This window comes from Nilaparvata lugens, chromosome 1, assembly GCF_014356525.2.
Source record: "Nilaparvata lugens isolate BPH chromosome 1, ASM1435652v1, whole genome shotgun sequence".
NCBI lineage: Eukaryota > Metazoa > Arthropoda > Insecta > Hemiptera > Delphacidae > Nilaparvata > Nilaparvata lugens.
This window is the reverse complement of record NC_052504.1, coordinates 92,542,038-92,558,692: the sequence shown is the minus strand read 5'-3', so window position 1 is coordinate 92,558,692 and position 16,655 is coordinate 92,542,038. Positions and strand designations below refer to the sequence as shown.

Below are 16,655 nucleotides of genomic sequence, written 5' to 3'. Positions count from 1 at the left end.
CTATAACTCGTCAACGATTAACGATCTGGCCTCACCGATTGGAGGGCGTTTGATGGGAATGATAAGCTATTCAGCTCTGTGAAAATCGCCCCCCTCCCGCTTTTCTGTTTCTTATAATATGTGGTCTTCAACTTGATCCAGTAGTAAATCAATCTATGAACGCATTTATTATAATGCATTCAAAAAGAATAAGCTAATGGTTTTAACTCGTAATTTGAAGAAAACTTGTTGCACCTCGGGAGGAAGACTGTTCCAACTCAAAAAAAGTCGTTTATTCAGGAGAGCATTTTTAAAGTTTTCATTGGTATTCAATAGTTATTTGTATATCTAGAGTGAAAAGTACGACTTTTTCTCCCTGTGGGAAAAGTTTGAAGCCCGAGGCGAAGCCGAGGGCAACAATTTTCCTGAGGGAGAAAAAGTATTTTTCACTGCCGATTGCGCTATCTATCGGCAAAAGTTGTAACAATTATATCAGCTGGGTGTCTACCAAAAATGGCTGACTCCAGATCACGCGGTTCAGATTTGAATTGCAGATCAAAAATATTTGTTGGCTAGTATTTTGAATAGAATAAAGATATTTTAAAAATTGTATAAATTTTTATCGTCTACTAATATTAAGAATATAATATCATACAAACATATATTTCATGAGTTGATCAAATTTCTGGTTGTGGTATTGAATTCAGTTGACTCAATGACAGATACCTCTTTATGCTTTCTCATCTGAGCTTAGACCTTCTAACCTATTATAATGTAAGTTTTTAAAATAGAGATGCTTCCCATGTTATTTAAATGGAGTCACTTTTACTCCCTAGGGAGTTTTTCTGTTTTTTACTACCGAGAGCGAAAAAGTGACACTTTAGTATTATGTTTCAGGGAGTAAAGTAAGTACTTTAGACATTAGGTGGAGGAAAACTTGATTTTCTGCTCTTAGAATTACTCAATTTCTCTGATTCCAACTGTTTTAGTTTACTTATTACTTCTTAAAAGTGGCCTGTATTTATGTTTTTATTCATAATATGGCTGAATTGGAATGGAAGTCTGTTCTAATCGAAATGGCACAGTCTTCCTGTAAATGATTGCATCGGTTTTCAAAATTGGAATACTGAACATTCCGTGATGTATAGAATAATTGGAACGAGTTTTGACTTGGAACAGTCTTCCACCGAATAAAGTGCATAGAAACCAACTAAAATACACCCTTAGCTCAAAATTGACGATTTTCGAGTTGGAACAGTCTTCCTCCCAAGGTACCGTACGTTGTTAATTCAGTATTATTAGAACATTAGTTTGTTATTCGTTTGTGTTTTGATATCATATTCAATATTAATAGTGAAGACGATATTTCATATAGAAGACTTGTAATATTATACATGTCTTCTATATGGAATATTGTCTTCACTATGAATATTGAATGTCTGCTGTTACCTCTATCAATCTCTCATCTAGAATCTATGAACCTATGATCTATGAATCTATAATCTAGATATATACCTCTATTTATCCATGGACACATTTAATAATCAGTGCTCTTGTTTTTCCAGGTTAAAAGTGACTCGCCTAGGAAAAAGAAGAAAGATAAAAGCAAGAAGGTGAGAAATCGAGTTATTTATAAGTTTTTCAACAAGATTTTAATTGTAAAACTACTGTAATTCAGGGTCTCCACAAAATAGAATGGCAAGATAGCATCATTAAACACACTGATAGAAGAATATGATCGACGATAGTTAAAGATAAGTTTAGAATAAATGATAGTTAAAGATAAGTTAATAAAATGTGTTATGTCTGCACAATTCACAAAATACAAACGCTGTTGACAAAATTTAATCATCAAGAGTGAGATCTGATGAATTTTATCTGCATATTTATTTAGAAAATATACACAAATCATTGTCATATTATCATATTATTCGTTTTTCACTGAGTGAGATATTTTTTCGTTACAGTTCTCTCCGAAAATCCATTCAATATGTTTTAGCTGACTATAGTGAGGTCCACGTTATAATAGCAGTGTTTGATTAGCAATTGCTATCCTTGTCTATCATTGAACAAAGCGGATAGCGCTATCTCTTTCTCGCTTTGCTCTGTTGCCAGATCATCTTTTAACAATGTAGAATTAGTAATTAATTTACAAAATATTTCATCCTAATTAATGAAATTATAGAAAATTATAATTTATTGCTTAATAAAATATAATTGATTATTTTAAACGAGAATGAACAGTTAATATTACATCAATAAACCTCTATGAGCTACCGTCTATAGAAGGCATTGACAAGACGGAGGATCGGCAACGTTTTTCTCTGTCTTTCACAACTGCCATTAGATTATTTTGAACTAGAATGAACTGTTAATATTACATCAATAAACCTCTATGAGCTACCGTCTATAGAAGGCATTGACAAGACGGAGGATCGGCAACGTTGTTCTCCTGTCTTTCTCAACTGCCATTATTACGTGGACCTCACTATAGAAAAATTTCTTATTTTCTCTATTTAATTTATTATTATTCATATTCATGGAGTATTTTAAACATTTCATTAATTGCAGGTAAGAATAAAAACTGACGCATCCTCTATCGGGTCTCAAGAAGAGGTCTTGGAGAAAACTAAAAAACACAAAAAGAAGAAGAAACATCGACCGGCTAGAGCTTTTGACGGCAGGAATCCTTGGTTGTCGACATCAGATTCCAGGTAAATATTCAGTAACTCAAAATCAATATCTATGCCATATGAAGGGATATCTATGCCATATGAATACAAGGGGTCCAAGAGACATATTGTTAGTTTCGAGAAAGTTGAGTCTAAAGTTAACTTACATTAGGTAATTAATTATTCATTCATGAAATGAATATAGAAATGATATTAACCTATTCAGTATACTTTTACCAAATCAAACGTACAGTTTCATGACAAGACATTGTCTCAAATTGCTTTCCTTTCTCAGTTATCAGCTAAATAGTGATAAGAAGTATCACTTGTACCCCTTGTTTACCAAACAAAACTCTATTGCCTAGCTACACATAAATCTATCAAACTTACTAGCAATTGAACAATGATTAATATTGACCTTATTGCAATATTATCCGATTCGCTAATTGGTTCTTGAGGTATCTTCTGCTTGGTGACATGGCTTAATCAAGGTTAAATTTAATTTGAAGGATACGAGCAAGTCACTTGGACCCCTTGTTTAATCAAATAAACAGCTGTTTGGAAATGTAGTTCAAAAATTTTACACCAGATGTCAGCACTGATTAGACTTACCACAGCCTACTATAGATAGAATAAACCATGGACTTACGCTTATACCTCTTGTATACTAGATTTTTACCACTTTCAGCTATCGATTACTGTAGCTAACTCAAAAAAATGTCACTTGGACCCCTTGTATTCTGACCCCCTCATATGTATTATTCGTTATTCGTTAATTTGAGCAGAAAACTTTGCAATGATTCAGATAAGGATCGCTGTCTAGGTGTCACCCCGACAACCTGACACCTGGTCATTTTGGCAATATGTGACAACTTGTACCCTCGTAAAAATATACAATTGCCGTCAAGTTGTCACCCCGAAAGTTGTCTCCTTTCTAAGGAGGTGACATCTTGTCGGGGGGATACTCTGACGCGAGGGTGCGAGGTGTTAGGTTGTCGTTTACACCTCGCATCCTCCCGTCAGAGTGAACCTCCGACAAGTTGTCACCTCCTTAGAAAGGAGACAAGTTGATGGGGACGGCTCACGTCAACCTGTCCCCTTAAACCCGGTTTTAAAAGGGGACAGGTTGACGGGGTGTCAAGTTGTCGGGGTGACACCTAGTCGCGTTCCCGATACAAATAACAAGCCCAATACAATGATGAAATAAGAAGCTCTAGACAAAACGATGACCTTCGGTATAGCCACCTCTAATACAGGTATTAGAGGTGGCTATGCCTTCGGTCAACCAAGAAAATAGAATATCTTTAGAAATAAGAAGAAGGATAATGCTTGGCTACAAAGCCTTTTTTGCCAATTAGAAATTGATAAGATTAGGAGCTATTTCAAAGTCACAGTGACTGCGATTGTGGTACAGAAGCTAGGGGAAGCGTAGTGCCCAAACCAGTGGTAGGACCTTAGACCAGATATAGAATGGGCACGGCCCATTGTATATTCACACTGAAAGTCGATGAAGCCAACATCACTACTGCCATACTGTCCCATCGTGACGTCAGCATCGGATAGAAAACTTTTCTGTAGAGTTTGTTTACATTGTAGTTTGCTTTGTAATTTGAAAAGTGAAAGTGACATAACCAACATTTTGATTTGGACAGTATAGTATAAATTGGGAATGGGACAGTTTTGGGCATGAGCCTGTTGTGCCCTTCCTCATGTTAAGTATTTGTACACAATGTGATAATAAATGAAGATTGAAGATTATATCAAAATTACTTTCATTCAAATTATGTTATTAGAAATAAGATTTCTATTTTGCTATTATTTTCAAGAGAATTTGAAATAGAATACCCACCGAGCAACTTTATTTCTGTTGTTTTGAAGTTCAGATTGGTGTATCACAGCTTTTTAAATTAGCCGTCATTTCAGATTTGTATGAACATAAAAATCTGATCGCAAAGCAAAATTTTGAATCAAATTACGAAAAAAGATATTTCATTGATGAATTTAATTAATATTACATAAAATTGATTATCTTATCAAGGAAATAGAGATTAATATTAGCTCAAATTTATTGGGATGAATTGAGTAACAGCTGTGAACACTCAGTGGCAAAATGGAGTCAATTCAAGAGACTCTGCAACGTTTTTCTCCTAACTCTCTTTACTGCCATTATAACGTAGAATGCCCTAGTATGACGTCATACATGTTGGATTCAGACGTTTGACTTCCCAGCGTGTCTATTCTATATCTGGTCTAAGGGTGCGACAATCGTAAGGAAAATAATCTCATACTACAGCACGCAACGCCATGTGGAAGTATCAGTGCCACTGCCATGCCTGCCAATGCATTCCATATGCGCTGCGTTTGTGGTACCACAGATGTAAAATAATCGCTCCCACATCCCACATGCGATAGTGGTTCGTCTGCAACCGGCCTTAAACATTGATAAGACTTGTCGTGACATATGGCTGTGAATAAAAACAGAGCATGTGCTCATAAGCATGAGCATGGAGCATAAGGTTTTGCTCATGAGCATTAGGTAGAAGCATAAGCATTTGCTCATTTTTATATGAATACGCTTTACCTTATACTCGTACCTTATGCTCCGGAGCTCTGGAGAAAATGCTCACGTATTTTAAAGATTTTCCATCAGCTGATTCGCCTTTGTGGCCTTACTTTGTTTTTATAGCGAAAGGTTAGCGCTAAATAGACACCGCTTGTGTTTGCGTCTTCTGCTCTGTTCTCTATCCATGAATTGAGTTTTAGGTTAGTTGAGTTCTGAATTTTGAAATAATAGCGTGAAAAATGTCATCTTTATAATAATCTTTAGCATAATCTTATAATCTCAATAGCCTTCTTATAATCGTCTAAACTCTCTTCTTCTTAAATGACTATTTCCTATTCTGTGATGGCTATCTTTTTATTAGATAGGTATCTTTTGTAGGAATAATGGTGATATATATCATGGTTGAATCTAAAAAGAGTTTTATAGTTGAATCATGGTTGAATCTAAAAAGAGTTTTATAGTTCTCAACTATTGGTAGTGATCACATCTGGTATAGTTTCCTCTTACTCACACGAATTAGATGAGCCATTTTACTACGAGCAAAATAATGAAAAGCTACTCCAGACTAGACTCACCTTTTTTTAAGCATTTGCTTCAAAAGTTGAGCAAATGCTCTAGTTTATTCATACAATTTTGATCATAAGCTTTTACTTTTGAGCAAATGCTCAAATTATTTTTTTGATGAGCATGAGCAAAAGGTTTTGCTCACGTTTATTCATAGGAAATGAAGCATATGCTCCATATTTTAGAAGTATAAGCAAATGCTCAACTTTATTAATATGGCCCATAGACTCTGAATGCAGTTGAATGAAGAGAACCCAAATGTGGTATTTTCATTTCAAAATGTAGAGATTGTAGGCATCATCTTCTGTCCATCCACATCAATAATATAATGTTGAGTGTTATTATTATCTATTGTTGTCCAGTTCCAAGGAAGAAGAGGAGCATTTCGAGATTGAAGAAGAAGAGGAGGAAGAGGAAGTACTCACTTTGAAATCAGATCACGAATTCTCGCCAGAGTCCGACTTGGAGTGCGATGATGATCAGCCAATCAGGAGAGCTCGTACTGCTCAGAAAGGTAAAAGCAAATTTTTACTAGTTGTATTTGAGGAAATATCTGTTTAATACGAGAATATAATATCAATATTGTATTTGAGAATAAGTATGTTGACTAATAGGGTTAAAGAAATGATACGAGGCCGCCGAAAACAATGGATGGACTGGTAGAAGTTCTAGAGACCCTTCAGTGGTCACCTATTGTTATTGAATTTCGACATTTTCGTGGTCTATTGTTAAGGTTTTCACTCCGAGGAATATATTGGTGGACCAGGGTGGTTACTTGAAGGCACTTTCAGCTGTAAACCAATGGTAGCATACAGTGATTAGATAAACACACACATTACTATCGATGACAAGTACAAATTTAGTCAAACGTACGTGGTGTGTAAAGCGCACATCGAATTTTGAACGTATATTTGAGAGCCGTCCTTATAAATTCTACGAGATTGAATGGGACTTGACAAACACATGATACACCATACACATCATATGTTTGCCAAGTTGTATTCAATCTTATAGAATTTGAAAGGACGCCAAAAAATCGTACGTTCAATAAGTATCGAATTGTATGTAACACAAGTTAGTCTGTATACAGCTTGTGAGCAAGTTGAGTTTCATCAAATGAACCATTGAGAATAATACAATAATTACAAGTACTTGATCACTGATTTACATTCAATAATTGCAGAAAATACAAGTAACAGATGTAAGGTGCAAAGTAATAGATAAGTTGGTGCTACCAGCTAGAATTGCCTTCAAGAAAGCACACGGGACCACTAATGAGAGTAGTGAAGCGGAATCAGAAGACAATCAAGTATACTAGTCGAGAGTTAGAGGATGCACCTTTTTGGAACAATAGCCCAGTGCACAGGTAGCGCGGCCCCGTCTCCTTTCTTTAAACCCGACTAATGTTTTTGAGACAAATATTAATTAATGTTGAAACCTGCTTAGTGCATCAGAAACTGTGTTATAATTTTCAAGTCCTGACATAATGTTCACATTATAGTATAGTTTTGAAAAGTAATGTTTACATTGTAACATGGTCTTAGATAAATCTAATTTAAATGTGTAATGTCTATAGTGAGGTCCACGTTATAATGACAGTTAAGAAAGATAGCAGAACAACGTTGCCGAACCTCTGTCCTGTCAATGCCTTCTATAGATGGTAGCTGATACAGGTTTATTGATGTAATATTAACTGTTCATTCTCGTTAAAAACAATTAATTATATTTTATTAAGAAAGAAATATTATATTTTTCAATAATTTTATAATGAATTTTCATAATTAAGATGAAATATTTTGTTAATTGATTATTAATTCTACATTGTTAAAAGACGATCTGGCAACAGAGAGCAAAGCGAGACAGAGATAGCGCTATCAGCTTTGTTGAATGATAGACAAGGATAGCAATACCATTGCTAATCAAACACTGCCATTGTAACATGGATCTCACTATACATTATCACATGGTCATAGATAAATCTAGTTTAAATGTTATCAATCACCCTGAAGACTTCATTCTCTCATTTATTTTCATCTGTAAAACTGGCTGTCGTCATTACGTTCTAAATAGATTTGAATGATTGGTTGCCAGGTGACAAGGAAGAGGAAGTGGAGGACCACGCGTGCCAGAAGTGCAGCAAGGCGGACCACCCCGAGTGGATCCTGCTGTGTGACAAGTGTGACAACGGCTGGCACGCATCCTGTCTTCGTCCCACCCTCATGGTCATACCAGAGGGCGACTGGTACTGTCCCACCTGCCAGCATGTGAGTATTCATTTGTCACACACGAGGTGTGTTCATAAAGTAAGGTGACTTTTTGAATTTCGTGGGCAACGCAGATTTGATTTTCGATTTTTTTAAATTTTGTTGTGTTGGTACACATGTCCTGAGCATATGTCTCAAGTGTATAGTATGTTTTGTTTATTTTTGACAGTTACAAAGGTCAGTCTATTTTGTTATGCTCGGCGATTTCTTCTATAAAAAAATGTATCAAAGAATTTGCTTCATATGTTGTGTAATAATATATTTCGCACCTAGAGCAGAAAATGAGATTTTTCCAGCTCGAAATCGGTTTTCAAGTCCGAGGCCGTAGGCCGAGGACTAGAAAAGATTGAGAGCTGGAAAAACATTTTTGCCCGTGGTGCGAACGATATTTTTCGCCACACTACAGGTATTGCTGACAAAATAAATAAAGAATACTCGTTAAGCTATCGTACCTATCTCTTGATTTTAGTGGTAGAAGATTTGCAGTCAGGATTTCAGATTCTTTTAACATTTCACTTGGAATACCACAGTCATCTTCAAGCATTTTTGAAAATTCGGAATGCACTAATCAACAATAAATAATTGAATAAAACTGGTTGCGAAGCGAATTAGTTTGATTCGAAACTGGAACTGGAATCATGGTGACTTCAGCTGATGATGAAAGTGGACACTCGCCCGATCTAGCGGATGACTTATTAACTACTTCCATGAGCGGCTGGAAAGAGACAACTTTCTGGCCTAGACCGGAAAAGAAACCCTTTTCTGACGTCGTCTGCAAACAAGGTCTTTCAGATCTACGTAGGGACTGGAAAACAGCTGCTTTCTGTGCAGTGTGGCGAAAAAAAAAATGAATCAAGTGCTCCAAAACACTTGTAATATTGACAGTGGCATAAGGTGAGTCTACTCTTGGTAATAAAAAAACGTTTATAAGTGGTACAATCTCTTCAACGATGGCCGAGAAAATGCCAATGACGAACCTCGACGCCTGGACGCCCCAGCACTTCAACAAAAGATGAAACGTTGAAGATGTCTGAAGCTTCTATAAGCTTCCTGGCCTTATCAACAGAGTGACTCAGCGCAGTGAATGCATACAGTATAACGGTTTCATTACCATGATTTTCTGTTTTGGTGTTCATCTTTCTCTTTCGCCTTAAATGGATTGTTGGTGGCTATTCTAAGAGTTTATTCAATTTATTATGTTTGACTGATACGATTGCAGTATCAGCTGATTTTGTTCCAAACTGTATCAAATCCGGGTTCATTTCTTTGTTATTTGTTTTAGCAATAAGACTCCTACTTTTGTTATAAAATCATTTTTCACTTAGGAATTCATTTTATCTTTCAATTTTATTTTAAATTAAGTTTTCTGGATCTTTCTTATGTGACGGAAAGTCTTTTTTCTTACATTATTCCTTGTATAAAAGAGGCGCGGCGTGAAGTCGCAAGTTTGGTAAATAGCTTTACCCTCTTTTTTTAACAAAATTTTCTTTATCTTTGTTCTTAATTTTCTTTTCATTTTCTTTTTTTCTCTCTATAGTTTATACCATTATACATTTTACAGAATAGTATTATACTCTTACAGATTACTTCTATGTCAGTTCTTGAATGTGATGACGATCTCATAGGCTATCATGATACAAGTGAGATAGATGATTTATTCTCATATGAACCACAAAACTTAAGCAATAAAAACCTATTGAATTTCTTTCATACTAATATAAGAAGCCTGAATAAAAACTTTGAAGAATTGGTTCATTATTTGGCTAATATAAACTTTAAATTTCATATTATTGCCTTGTCAGAAACGTGGATTACGGATGATGCTCATTTTACTTACAGTCTTGAAGGATATAATGTTGTACAAAAGAAAAGTAAACACTCAAAGTGTGATGGAATATGTTTATTTGTTGATAAAAATTTTCATTTTGATATGATCGATTTGGATATTGAAGAATCAAATTCCATTGGTATGGCGTGTTCAATTGATAACATCAAATATACAATAATATTAATTTATCGCTCTCCAGCTACCAACATTAATAATTTTGTAACAAGTCTAGACGCTTGTTTAAACAGAATGAAGGACACTACCAATGTAATTCTAATGGGCGATATAAATCTTAATATTTTAGAAAACAATAGTTTAACAAATGAGTACTTGAGCACACTACATATCAATGGATTTAAATCCTACATCAATAAACCGACAAGGATAGTCAATGGAAATGGTACCTGCTTAGACCACATATTTTTTAAGGAGGGGGGAAACAATAGAGACCTGCAGCGTGGCGTGATTATTAAAACTAATATAACAGATCACTACAGTATTTCACTGCACTTGAGTGAAGCCATGAAAAATAACACGGTAACCGAGAAGTTATGGACTAAAACTGTAACTGATTTTGACGAATTAATAGCTGACTTACAGGTTGAAAACTGGTCTGATGTTTACAGCACCGAAAATATCGATCAAATGGTTACTAATTTCATTGAAAAATTGACACAACTAACACACAAAAGAACAAAAACAATCAGACTAAGTAAAAAAAATAGACCACTAAAAAAATGGATAACACCCAGTCTAGTCAATGCAATCCGAGAAAGAGACAAATTACACAGGAAGCTCTCACGACAGCCAAACAATATTGAATTGCAAACCCGCTACAAAAACTACCGGAATACTTTAAATAATTTAATAAAAAGGGCAAAAATAGATTATTTTAATGAGAAGTTCGATGAACATAGGAATAACGCCAAGAAAACTTGGGAATACATTAACGAGCTGCTGGAAATAAAGAAAAACACAAAAGAAATAAGCCTAGATGCAGATATACTCAACGATTACTTTGCTAACGTGGGTGTATCATTTGCCAGAAAAATATCAGGAAATGTAAGTGATATCCCAGTTCCTCGATCGCTATCAAATTCATGTCAGCACAGTATCTTTCTCAACCCCACAAACTCAAACGAAATAATGTCAATTATAAATCAGTTGAAAAACAAATCTACACCAGGACCAGATAACTTCACAGGACCTTTCATAAAAAAAATTTCTCACCACATAACTGGACCCTTAGAACATATATTCAACAAATGTTTAAATGAAGGATATTTCCCAAAAAAGTTCAGAGAAGCCAGAATCATCCCAATACCTAAAACCGGAGATTTAAAAAAACCAGAAAATTATAGACCGATAAGCTTGATAAGTAACCTTTCCAAAATATTAGAAAAAATAATAAAAAACAGAACTATGAGTTTTTTAGAGAAAGAAAATATAATAAATGAAAAGCAATTTGGTTTTCAAAAAAATAAGTCTACTAAAGATGCAGTCATCCACTTGAACAAAATAATTTTTGACAATTTTAATAGCAATAGAAAAACTCTTGCAGTGTTCATGGATCTATCAAAAGCTTTTGATACGATACCTCACAATATATTATTAAACAAATTAGATAGGGCTGGAATTAGAGGTGCAGCAAATGATTTATTTTCTTCATATTTGACTGAAAGGAAACAATACCTACATCTTCAGGGTCAAACTGATATTAAATATACGTCAGGTTTCGGCTTGCCTCAAGGTTCTGTGCTTTCACCAGTTCTTTTTTTGTTATATGTGAATGACCTACTCAAACTAAACCTCCAAGATTGCACCACTCTGTCTTTTGCAGATGACACTGTATTGATCTTCAGCGGCAAAAGCTGGGTAGAAACTTTCAATATAGCCAATAGAAACCTAATAATTATTAGAAAATGGCTTCAAGATCATATCCTGACTTTAAACGCTGACAAAACTAAGTATATCACCTTTTCACCCAATATAACTGGACAACCAGCAACAGATTTAAATCTTAAAATAGGGACAACAAATAATAACAATGAAAACTCTACAGATAATACAGAAGCACAAAAAACATTAGAAAGGGTTCACACGATTAAATATCTTGGTATATTATTGGATCAACATTTAAAATGGAACAAACACATAGATTATTTGTGCTCAAAGTTGAAATACCTCATTTACATTTTTTACAAAATAAATAAAATAAAAAACATAGACATTATACGGAAAATTTACTTTGCATACGCTCACTCATTATTTCAATATATTAATGAAGTATGGGGAGCTGCTTATGATACACATCTGAAGAAATTATTTATCTTACAAAAACATATTATAAGAGCAGCATTAGGAAGACCTCGACTCTATCCTAGTAGGGACATTTTTCTTGAATTTAAGGTCCCTACAATAAGACAGAATTATATGAAAAATATAATACTCCATATCAATAAGAATAAATCTAATTTTCCTGCACACATAACACCCCATAATACACGTCCTAACAATAGATTCAACACAGAACTCATTAAGCTAACCATATGCAGGCATCAATTTACCTATTATTGCAGCTACATTATAAATAAAATTCCAAACGATTTTATAGATAAACAAATGACACGTAATTTAAGCAAAAGCATAGATTATTGGATTGAGCATAACATATTCTTCAAACTAGTTGTATAAAATATAATATTGTATCCAACAAGCATTGTTACTAAAAACATTGAGCAATGGTTTTTTCATTTTCACTTTCTCGAACCAGGTATTGTAAATGTTCCCTCATCATCGTATATTTTTATGTATTCCCTGTGTGAAATATTCACTTCATGATGGCCTCAAGACGTCACAGTGGTAAATTGGATTCTACTTTGTCATATAGTATGTACTATTCTTAAGTTTTTAATTTTTTTTTTCTGAGCCTTTGAGACTTTTGTATATTGCTGTAATACTTTCTTTAGCTCTTTTTATTTTAATTTTTATATCGCTTCTTACTTGACCTGAATTGAAGCAGAATAATTTAACCTCAACTCACTGCCAACACACAAGGACTCTTATGTTGGCAGTGCCGAATATTACATTGATTACGTTGATAATTATTGTTGTGCAAGTTACAATAAATGTATATTTTTAGGTGATTGTATATTGCATACTTTAGTGATTGTATTGCACAAATATTTGTATGTGATTTTTGGCAATAAATTCAATTCAATTCAATTCAATTCTATAGCATGTTTAGTTTATTTTTGACAGTTACAAAGGTCAGACTATTTTGGTATGGCGTGTATTCGACGTGACCAGCTAAGTCTATAGTGGGAGTCACGTTGCAAAATCTTTGTAAATGATAGGACTGCACAGTTGCCAATTTTCTGTTACCACCGCCTTCTATAGTAGATAGCTGTGAGACGAATTGTTCGTCGTAGGTAGCTGTGTTTCGAGCTGTTCTTGGAAAATTTCTTTCATCACTAGTTCTAAGGAGAAGGAAAGCCTTGATTCACATATATTTACAACTTTCTGATTTCAAAATTAGTACAATATGAGCGAGGAGTTGTCCAGCCTAGGATATGCACTTGATATACGAGGTTTGTTCAAAAAAAATTTGATTTTTTGAATTTCGTGGGCAACGCACATTTGATTTTAGATTTTTTCATTTTCCTGCGTTGGTACACATGTCCTGAGCTTATGTCTCAAGTGTATAGCATGTTCAATTTACTTTTTGACAGTTACAAAGGTCAGACTATTTTGGTATGCTCGGTGATTTTTGATCTTGGTGATTCAGTGTGCTTCCACTTGGACAATATTGAGCCTTAGGCTTGGCGAACACTGGTTAGTCAAGACATGATCAGACACGTTTAGTCACAATACTTCACATTGTTGCTTATTATGAAATTCACACTGATTAGTCATTGCAATTTAGACATGTCTTCATAAGCTATATAATGTGAAGTATTGTGACTGAACATGTCTGATAATGTATTGTCTTGTCTAACTGGTGTGCGCCTAGCCTTAGGCTGGTCACACACCGATTAGTCAAGACAAGACTAGTCACGATTAGTCACAATACTTCACATTGTTGCTTATGTCGCAACTCACACTGATTAGTCATTGCAATTAGACCTGTTAAGACACTTTTGAACAAATCTGGGTCGTTGACATCATCCAATAGCTCTTGGGCGATTGTCATGTGACGGTTCTTTTGGTTGAAATTGAGCGATTTCAGAACAAACTTCGCTGACACACGTTTCATGCCCAAAATATCCGAAAAAATTCCATAGCACGAGCCAAACGATATCCCAACATCTTCTGCAACTTCTCTGATAGTGATTCAACGATTTTCCAAAACAATTTTGTTCACTATTTCAACACTTTCATCTGTTGTTGTAGTGGTGTGGCGTCCACATTGATAATTGATTGACTTCTAAAACCTAAATTTTTCTTGAACTGTTTTTTCTAAAAAATTTCTTGAACGTGTTTGATTAAATCCATTCTCTGTTGTGCCCGTTTCTCGACAGGTTTCGCTAGTGTGCCGCCTGCAAGAGACGCTGAAGACGTACGACAAGGAGACGAAGCGTCGCACCAACGAGGAGCTGCGTCGCAAGCGGCTCGCCTACGTGGGCATCAGCCTCGACAACGTGCTGTCGGCCGAGAAGAAGTCGCCGAAAGTGGCCGAAGACGAGTCCGAAGGTGGCAGCGAGTCCAGTTCGGCAGAGTCGGCCGAATCAGAGGACGACGAGCCCGTCTATCAGCTGCGGCAGCGTCGGCAGGCGGCCGTCAGCTATCGCTTCAACGAGTTCGACGATCTTATCAATTCGGCCATCCAGGTAAGTCATCCCATCAGGACATAACAAATAATAATAATAATAATAAATTCATTTATTCTTCCAATTTATACATTACACATAATCAGAAAAATTATGAATCGTACAGTTGATATATCACAACAACAATCTAGCACATTATAAAAATAAAGATAATAAAATAATACAGTATTACACGTTGTACAAAGAAATCACAATAACTCATTTACATCAAAAGAAATAAATAATTAATTTAAAGTACCCGAGGACTGAAAGTCCTGTTTGGGGCACCATCATATTTTTAATTAAGAAAAAAAAGCAATGAATTATTATGCCGAGTCGGAACTTGCATAATATGACATGGTGAGGAATTTTAGTTTAGATAATACATGTACATTACCATTTTAATCTACTTTCCCTTCATTTGGAAAGAATAACCAACAATCAATGCACATTCCAGGCAATTAGCAGACTCTTAAATTTCCGTCCATAATTATCAACATTATAGGAAAATAACTCATGTAGCTTGAATAATAATATTATCTTCACACAATTTCCAAGAGAGAAAGAAGACATTTATCCAATGAAACCCGCAAATTCATATCTATTCTACTCTTGAACATAAACTCTCCACATAATTTTGTAATAGAAGCCAAGCTTTTACTTCATTTTTAAAATGTTTTTTATTATTGAGTAATTTGAAAAATGAATGAACGGTCTGAAGATGAAATGCAATTTGTATTCAATAATAAAATATTTTTCTATATCTACTTAAATCGGCCAAGTTTAAACCGTTCATGATCGTTGGAAAAGGTTATCATGGAAAACAGGTTACCATATCACAGGTTATCATGCTTCAATTCTACCGGCAAGTTGTTGCCATTTACTTGTTTTATTTATTTATGTATTTATTCATTTATTTATTTCATTTCATCCACTGACCTTCTACAGAATATGGATTTGTCAAGTTTATACCACAGAAAATGTGTGCTATCCTCTTGAACCTCCAACTTGAGGTTTGTAATATTCATTGAAATTCTCCACTGAATATGCAACAATTGACAGCTGCTCCCTTCTCAATTGAATTCTGAATTTCCTCCCTGATAATTCTTTCAAGTGAGATGGAAACAGGTTGAACATTCGAATACCTGAGCTCCTTACACCTCGTTCATACATGCTACTCCGGTGCGCATCCTCTCTCAAGTTACTTCTGTATCTGGTCGAGTATCCATGAAATGCTTCACCTGTGTTAAATTCGTGAATTTGTTTTTTGGTGAAGCAGATTGTTTCGAAATAGTATATTTCACACCTAGAGGAGAAAATGAGATTTTTCCGGCTCGAAATCGGTTTTCAAGTCCGAGGCCGTAGGCCGAGGACTAGAAAAGATTAGGAGCCGGAAAAACATTTTTGCCCGTGGTGCGAACGATATTTTTCGCCACACTACAGGTATTGCTGACAAAATAAATAAAGAATACAAAATAAAGAATACTCGTCAAGTTATCGTACCTATCTCTTGATTTTAGTGGTAGAAGATTTGCAGTCAGGATTTCAGATTCTTTTAAAATTTCACTTGGAATATCACGGGCGTCGTCATCTTCAAGCATTTTTGAAAATTCGGAATGCGCTAATCAACAATAAATAATTGAATAAAAATAGTTGCGAAGCGAATGCTGAATTAGTTTGATTAGAGATTCGAACTGAAATCTTGGCGACTTCAGCTGATGAAGAAAGTGGACACTCGCCCGATCTAGCGGATCAAGTCATTAACTACGGACTTCCATTTTAGCGGCTAGAAAGAGTACGTTTTCCGGTCTAGGCCGGAAAGAAAGCCTTTTCCGACGTCAGACGAGAGTCGTCTGCAAACAAGGTCTTTCAGATCTACGTAGGGACTGGAAAACAGCTGCTTTCTGTGCAGTGTGGCAAAAATATATATTACTTGGGAGTGGAAGAATTTCAAGATCTTTCAAGTAGGGCCGACAA

General features: G+C 35.1%; 1 protein-coding gene across 1 annotated transcript in view; it reads left to right on the top strand.

The window, feature by feature from the left end:
- The window catches only part of LOC111043346 (titin homolog), a 62,615-nt gene that overhangs the window by 23,995 nt on the left and 21,965 nt on the right, over positions 1 to 16,655 (top strand). Inside the window, 5 exon segments of the mRNA XM_039419618.1 lie at positions 1,545 to 1,592; positions 2,551 to 2,693; positions 6,141 to 6,292; positions 7,870 to 8,042; positions 14,391 to 14,699. Of these exon segments, the coding sequence (XP_039275552.1) occupies positions 1,545 to 1,592; positions 2,551 to 2,693; positions 6,141 to 6,292; positions 7,870 to 8,042; positions 14,391 to 14,699 (825 nt within the window).